General features: G+C 35.2%; 1 protein-coding gene across 1 annotated transcript; it reads right to left on the minus strand.

Annotated features, from left to right (window-relative positions):
- Window positions 1-465: 465 nt before the first annotated feature.
- LOC130803909 (calcium/calmodulin-regulated receptor-like kinase 2) lies at window positions 466-6,977 on the minus strand. The gene is made up of 8 exons (XM_057668139.1): window positions 6,717-6,977; window positions 3,883-4,261; window positions 3,001-3,154; window positions 2,289-2,415; window positions 2,095-2,177; window positions 1,941-2,012; window positions 1,229-1,432; window positions 466-1,116 (listed from the first exon to the last, which is right to left on the minus strand). Exons 2-8 carry the CDS (start codon window positions 4,200-4,202, stop codon window positions 817-819), a joined length of 1,260 nt encoding a protein of 419 aa, XP_057524122.1. The 5' UTR covers window positions 4,203-4,261; window positions 6,717-6,977; the 3' UTR covers window positions 466-816.
- Window positions 6,978-8,819: the final 1,842 nt, after the last annotated feature.

Raw genomic sequence — 8,819 nt, forward strand, 5'->3', positions numbered from 1 at the left:
TTCAATCGACTTCATAGTGAAATATGATGGTAAAAGTAATATACTAAACTAAACCGAAAACATCTAAACTAATTAGCAGAGCTCGAGAGAAGAGGGATTAGTGAGGTTTTTACTTAACGAAATCTTACTGGACAGCAAAGTGAGCATTCGCTAATCAGTAAATTTCCCATTGTCCCGCCTCCTAGTTGGTTTAGATCATTCTATGTGGGTAAGTAGCCTTGGTCAATCTTGGCGAGGCAATTCAGAAAGCTCTACAAAACTACGGAAAGATGTAACAATTCAAAATTGGAGAGGCACATTAAAAAGGTTATGCCTGGAAGAAAAACAAGCGTAAATATCGAATACCATTTCGAGCAATTTGAGCCATTCGTCATGTATTCACATATCTCGCAAGAGCTTCACAAGCTATACATGGTACGGATAAACGCACAACCCAACTAAATTCGGGAGAAAACAATTCACTCGTACAAAATTGCTACGTAGATATTGTATTACTCGGGACTTTTCAATTTAACTCACGTAGTTGTGTTAGATACTTGAGAACTCAAAATTCATGACACAAGTATGCACATATGAAAGTCTATATACATTTTTTTGTAAAATCGTGAGAACCTGACCTGGAGAAGTGCCTCGGCCCAACGTTTCTTCAGTATTTGTCGTAGATCTTCTCTTTCTCTCGTTTCCCTTTTAGACGTGAATCTTTCATTGTCTACACTCTCAAAAAGCCAATTAAGAACTGCTTACGTTATGTCGTGGTAAAATTCTAGGACGGATCAAAATCTAGGACCATCGAAGGTTTGATCATTGTACATGTTACTATTGGTCGTCGTTTCTGCTCACAATTTTACTCAACACTGTCTGCTGGTCTTCAATCACACTCTTCAATCGAGGAAGATCATCTCCAACAAAGGACATAGTTGCACCTTTAGCTAGACGTCGTTGTTTAATCTTTACAATTGCCTGAGATATTTCCCCACTACTGGGGCGCTTCCGTGGTGTCTTGTGTAAACATCTGAAAGCAATTTTAGCCAAACTCTTCACTTCTTCAGGGTTGCAGTTCCCGACAAGTCGTTTGTCGAGTATTTCATCCACTCCTCCATCTGGGTCCATTGTTGCCTTATGGAAGACGAAAGAAAAAAGGTCAAAAAAAAATCAATCGGATTACAAGGTCAAAAAAAAAATCTTCATCAGCAAAAGCAAGACTGCAATGGACGAATAAGAGACTTACAAGATTGACATAATCCATTAAGTTTTGATGTGGATGTATTGCAGTTATGAGTTCAAAGAAGATAACTCCTAAACTGTAAATGTCACTTTTCAAACTGGACTTGCTCGTGGAGATATAGGCAGGATCCATGTACCCGTATGTACCTTTCAAGCTTGATTTCCGACCATCAAAAACCTCTTCCTTGGAAAGGCCAAAATCAGCAACCTAATATTATGTGCAAAAACATTTCTCAGATCAATCAAAAGAAATCCACGTGGATTTCACTAAAGAAATTCCATCCCAAATCATCCTTTTGGATGAATCATAAAATCAAAACGAAAGATCAGAGATGTGAGGAAAACCTCGGTCTAGTCCTACCAAAAACCAATCACCCAAACTTCAAATCTCTCAAGTGGATAACCCGTCCCCCCGTTCCCCCCCCCCCCCCCCCCGAAAAACTACTAACTACAGTTCAGTTGAGTTCAACATATCTCTTTTACTGTCACGTTTTAATAGTCCTTTGTTTAATTTAGTTTCAGTCTTAGAGACACAGGCCCTAAGTCGATCGACTTAAACATGTTCTTTGACGAAATTATGCATATATCCTACATATTATTACACTTCTCACCGTGAGAGCTTTTTGGGGGAAGTGTAGCTAGTATAAAAACGGAGGATAGTATTAGAGTACACTCTCCACAGCTTCAGGTTTTAGCTACATAAGAATATATCTTACCTTTGCTCTCATAGAATGATCCAGTAATATGTTAGCGCTTTTCAAGTCCCGATGTACGACTGGTGGAACTGCCTGTTACACAATACATTCATCAGAAAACTCGAAAAAAAGTTGCTTCTATACGCTAGGAATGGTTATGAGTTACGTTACATACCCCCTCATGAAGATACTCGATCCCATGTGATATATCCAGAGCTATTTGAAGCCTCTCATCCCAGGTCAATGTATCTTCTTCACCTGCCATTTATTTAGATTAATACAGCTTCAATAATCTACTTCCTGAAGCCTATTTGGCACATAAAGGCGTCAAAAAGAGTAGACAAGAGGACCTAGACACTCAGTACTTACTATATAATAGTTTTTCCAAGCTGCCATTACTCATGTACTCATAAATTAACATATACTGCCCTTTATCCACACAGTATCCCACCAAATTCACTAGATTTCGGTGATGCAATCTACCTAAGAGAGATACCTGCAAAAAAGGCGAGTTTAGATGCACAAACATTCTTCCTGCAATCAATTTTATATAAACTGATTACAAAATACTTCCTCCGTTTTTTTACTTGCACTCAAACACCTTTTTACGCAGTCCAATGCGTTTGTCGGGTTGCTTATATCTAGAATTGTACTCAACTAAAAAATGATGAATAGCGTAAAAAATGGGTTTGGTGCAACCGCAACTAAAAAGCCGAAGGACGTATGACATTTGCATTCGAACGTTTTAATGCAAGTGGTTGATAGTTTTAGAAAGGGCAGGATAGACGAAAATTTCCGTCATTGGTACGTATTTTCAAACCTTGGAATAATTTTTTTCACACTTTCCTTTTATGTTAAATCTGGAGAAACTCATCCCCAACGAACAAGAAAAGAAAACATCGATGACCAGAGTTGTCTGATGAGATAGTACTTCAGATGGAAATTTACAGTGTATTATCCCCACAAAAAAATCAGATTGATAACGATTTATGCATTTTGAGAGATGCTAGGAGATGAAGATGAAACTAGACAGAAAAAGATGTCCATATTTTTGAGATCAAGTAGTAAATAGAGTTTTTACCTCGGTCTGGAACTCTTTCTCACCCTGTCTCGAGTCGGAGGCTAGAACTTTAACCGCAACCACTCCACCTGCTGGCATTGTGGCCTTGTATACTGGACCAAACGAACCCTCACCCAATATAGTCGTAAAATTCTGAGTGGCCTTCTGAACATCCCTGGTATTAGAATAGACCTGTTAGAATAGCCATCAGGCCCATCACGCAATGCTCTTCGGAAAAGTTAAATATGATTTTGACTCTATAATATTGAAGTTAGAATTAACAGATCATATGACTCGATCCATAAAAACACCCTCTCCTTATTACAAAACTAAGCTAGTATGTATCCTGGCCCTTGTGCAGTGATATTGAGATGGATCTTTAAAAGTTACATTCTTATAGAAAAATGATCATATGATTAGTTGGACAAAGAAAAAGAAGGATTCTCAGAAAAATATTGTTTAACGGAAACAAGTTATGTCCCTTATTTTGATGGGGCAAACCACTAATAGTTCTTTGTTTCGATGGACTATATTTAAATGAATCATTAAATCATGTATACTTCTTATTTAAGTGAAGTAGCAAGATGATGATTGCGGCCAATTATCAATCAGACACAACCTTTTTATTACCACTTACAAGGGTAAAACTGTTTACATCCAACCCTCAATTCCCTGAGAGCCACTTAATAGCATTGCGGTAATAGAATAATGTGATTCAATACTAGTCAACAGTCGTCTAACATTTCATTTTATTACCAAAGCGGATCTTTTAAATGCATCTAATGGGGTAACCTAGCAGACTTAATTTGTCGAAGGTAATAGTGGGTGAAGTAATATTCCATAACTAGTAACATAAAGTAAAAGAGCAATATAATGCAATAATAAAGGCCACATAAAACCTACTTGTATGAGTACTTTGGTGTGCCGGAAACTGAGGTTGTATGACTTTTATGATGATGATTCAACCATAAGGGTGATAAATTCTTGGTGGGGAGATCTGGTAGAGGAACAACAACAGACTCTGATTGTGAAGCACTAGAATCGAGGCCCAGGGCATGGCCATTGTCATTCTTGCGGATAGGGAGATTCGATGTTCTATGCGAACGAAAATCCGAGCGCTTTTTGTACCATCGAAGGCAGAAAAACACAAGTGACGATAAGAAAATGCCAATTAAAACTCCAGTAGAGGTGAATATTATGGCCAACTTAGTTTCACGAGCCATGCTACAAGGTCTTTACATATTTAGGTATCGAGGGCATCTTAAACTTCTTCTAAACTTGGCTGCATAAGAATGAAGATATAATTAGTGAGTAGTAAATATTGCGACGAAAAGATACATCTTGACAAGTTTGGGTATTTTGGAACATTTATGCCTCAAAATACATGAGTAGAATAGCATCAATTTCCTACAAAACCGTCAAATTTCTAAGTAATTGAACCACTAGAAGCTAGTCTCGTCAATAAGCACCAAGGATCAACAACATTAATATCTGAGCAAAGACACATGATTCATGTTAATGAATAGCCCTTGAAACTTGTACCAATTTCAGTTGCTTCAAAAATGCTATAATATATCAGCTTGACAAGAGATAAATCCGTACATAACTGATAACCAATTGATCAACCAGTAAAAAACAATTCCATAGAAGTTGATCAATATACAATACAAATGATTCCTATAAAAATCTTTGTTGAGTCAAGAGCCAATTCCCATGAGATTGGTGATAGGTTTGATCACTTGATTGCTCATGCCTTATCTTTCACTCTTAAAAGTGAAGATGTGAGGGACATGAGTTATGGAAGATTGAGATTTGGATCACTTGATGAAGTGATCAAGGTGGATGATTTGGGGGTGTCTTAATGAAGACAAGGCACGAGGATTGGGAGGTCTTGAAGACTGCTCGAATGGTCGAGCAAGAAGGGCTCAATCGAGCCAAGATGAAACAGCAAGACAGCAGCCTCTGGATGCCCGCTCGACTGATCAGGCCTAGCATACTCGATCGAGCGACGTGCAGCTCACCAAAACAGAATGCTTCTGTTTTGTATCTGGTTTTTTGTGGGCTTTTGTTGGTTTGTCCTAAGGCCTCCTAATATGTCATGAGACTATAGAAGGGGTCTTAGGAGTTCATTAGCGTTTAAGAGAGAGAGCCTAATACTAAGAGTTAACTAGGGTTTTAGCCAAGAGAGTTCACTCCACATGTATTAGGGCATTTGAGAGAGATTGACATCAAAGGTTCAATCTTCGCTTTGAGAGGTTGTTCTTGAAGCTTGTAAGGTGAGTCATTAATGTATTGTTGAGTATATTAATGATAAAATGCTTGTTTTGAGAGGGAGGTATCCTTAGATACCTCATATTTCTTGTGTGTTTGCCATTATTGTTGCTTGCTCTGTTTTTAGTGTTTTTGCATTAGTTTGTAGATGGTTTCTTCACCATTGCCATAGCTCATTCACAACAATCTCCGAGAACATTTTAAATTTTACACTCGGCGTTGTATATTGTGCAATGCAAGAAAACTTCTTTTAACTTTAGACTGAAGGAGTTGCCTAACCGGATAACAATCATAGTCTAATCTATATTTCCTAATTATAGCCCACAATGGTTTTTAAAGTGTCTAATCTCTAATTAGCACAACGCCGTTAGTTATTTAAAATGGACTCAAACAATCACTAAGAGAAAAGAATCAATCGCAACCCTATAAAAGTACGATGTTATCTACTATAATGCTTTTACATACAAAACCAAATGACCTTACTTAAACAAGTCTACTTAACCATACATTGCAAAAACAAATAAGAAAAACTAACCTAAATATTCCCAACTAATGACGGTTTGCTCGAAGCAAACTAACTATTACCGGTTTACTCGAGATAATCCCAACTATACAATAATTCATAATCAATAACCGTGATTTGTAAATCATCACTAAAAAACAAAAATTATAATAATAAAATCAAAAAAATCAAAAAACGTAAATTAAAATAATAAAACTCTCAACCTATCAAATCTTACCACATAAGGGTGATTTGTTAACTTCACTAAGACTTCCTCCCCACCTATATACAATAATCTAGTTCTTATAATCCAACACAACTTTAAAATCAATAAAATAAATTATGGCTAGTCGGAAACAACATCTACGTTATCACTAGCCAGGTAAGGTCGTATACCCCACCTAAGTAGCAGACATAAATGTCATTGGGATGATGGATTGTTGTTGAATCAGAATATAATCAGCAAATTTACATAACCTAACAAGTTGTCACAGCTCCCACAATCAAGTTCCCCTAGAAAGCCGGTGAACGAGGAAGAACAATATACATTCAAAACTTTACCCTTATGCATACATAGAATAACAGGATTACCTAAGGCATAATCAAAATCATTACAACACAAAGCAATTCCAATTTCCAATCAAAACAAATGGATTACATAGTTTATAATGCTATTGCTAAACAAATTATGCCAATCTAAGCAATAACTAGAAAAGAAAAGGCGATGAAATTTGGATTATGCATCATTATTCACTAATTTCCCATACCCTTATAGGCCTATAATTGAACAAAGAAAACCCAATTCCAGAAACTCAAAACATAATAACATAAACCAAACAAAACAAAGATCATTTGATGGGAAAATCCTAAACTTTCTAATAAAAGAGTGAAAATATGATTAGGGTTTGCAAAAAACAACATAAATTTTCAAGAACATAATCAGTGATCACCAACGAAGGCTTACCTTAGCAGCAAATGGATTGAAACCCAGAAAAGATTGAATCTTGAAAGCCAAGAAATGGTAGTGTGTTTTAACTAGTTGTTTTGAATGCGCTACATTGAAGACTTGGACTAATTCTCAATCAATGGAGTTGGTAGAACTGCTAAAGGGCAAGAAATTGAAAGATGAAAGAAAAAGTCATGAAAGAGAAAGAAGTATACACTAATTCTATTGTTAATTGTAAAGTATTGTTACAAGAAAAAGAGGGAATTGAACAATTGACTAGTTGGCTTGGTGGGGTAATGGCCTAATGGGGTTTGTTTGCTATAATTACAAGTACAGAAGCCACAAAGGATAAAATTAAGCATAATGAATAAAATTATGGATTGAATTAGTCCGTAACTAAATACGACATATGTATTGGAAGAGATGGACTATTGTAAAAGAAGCTTAAAACCTTACTTACCATTTTTCTTTAAAAGCAAATTCAGTTAAAAGTTGAAATTTTTAAAATTAAATTCGTACATTTAAAATTAATTTTTCTTTAAAATAAGTGATGTGTCATTATTTAAATAAAATAATGCAAAATGAGTGTAACAAACCAAAATAGCAAACAATGCTAGATGAGTGGGACTAGCCATATTAGTTATCAAATGAATTAATTTTAAATATTGAGTAATTAACTGTTTGTCCAATCAAATTGAATAAAATAATCATAAACTATTGTGTAAATCTACGCAAAATGGCAACAATCTTTCAATAAAATACCACTTTTTCATTTCAAAATACTTGCAATGTTTGTTTTTCATACAGTTCAATGCACAATCTTTAATATCTCTAGTTATATATAACAAAAAACTATAAAAATTTAAAATTAATAATCTTTGAATTGAGTTGAATCAAATAAGATCACACTTGAAAATATTTTAACTTATTGATTATAAGTTAATCACAGATTAAGAATGATGATAAGTAAATGCTGCAATATATTTAATGTTGTAACTAATTTGGCGAGAAAGTTTATTTTTTAAGAAGTAACTAGTTGGGGTAAATACTAAATACATGTATTTTTGTACGAAATAATTCTAAAATTAACCAAATTTTCAATTTACGTTCACAAATAATTTATTTTTCATAATACGGTTCACATAAGACCTGACATTGTTACATTGTTTAGGATCGAATTATAGACTTACAGTACTAACTAAGCTTGGCATGAATATAATTCAATTAAATTAATCAGATAAAATGTTAAAATACACTACAAAAGAATACTTATATGGCGATGGTCAATTTCCTCGCGAAAAGCATCCATAAGTAGATTTAGTGTCAAAGAATCAACTCAACCAAAAATTTAAGTTGATGGTTGAAGCCTCAGAATATGTTATATATTCTAATATGCCCCCTCATACGAGAGCCCTATTGGGCTAGAAGTGTGGATACGCATAGACGCTGAATATTTTACTTTGAATGAGGGGTGGTTGAGATTCGAACTCGTGACCTTTTATCATGTTAGCTTCTAATTCCATATCAAAGAACCAACTCAACCAAAAGTTTAAGTTGATGGCTGATACCCATAATACGATATATTAGCAACGGACTTGCGACGAAAATTGTGTTTTAACGAACCAAAGTCGCGGAAATGATCGTTAACGATGTCGCGACTGACTAGCAATGAACCAATTTGTCGCAGCTAAAATAAATTTGAAATTAGCGATTAAAAATGCGACGACATATATAGTCGTATTATTGAATTTGAAATTAGGGACCGATAAGGCGACAACATTTACCGTCGCATCTTTTCATACATGTGATGCACAAGTTTGTCATTGCTAGTATCGTCCGTACTGTAGAAAAACACACGACATCTTTGTTTTCCGTTTGTCATTGTAGTCGCAATGTTTTAATTCCCGCGGGCCCGAAAAACCCTCTCGTCATTGCAATTTTCAAAAACACACGACGGTCCATTCGCCATCGCAATTTTGTCATTCATAGATTTTCTTTGTAATAAAGGTTCTGAATTAAAAGTTTAAATAAATTCTTAAATGAGATGGCATCATGGTGAAACTATTTTTATTGGGTTAGCACAATGTAACTTATTGTCTTAAATGATGACTTATAACTCTA

This window comes from Amaranthus tricolor, chromosome 17, assembly GCF_026212465.1.
Source record: "Amaranthus tricolor cultivar Red isolate AtriRed21 chromosome 17, ASM2621246v1, whole genome shotgun sequence".
NCBI classification, from domain to species: Eukaryota; Viridiplantae; Streptophyta; class Magnoliopsida; order Caryophyllales; family Amaranthaceae; genus Amaranthus; species Amaranthus tricolor.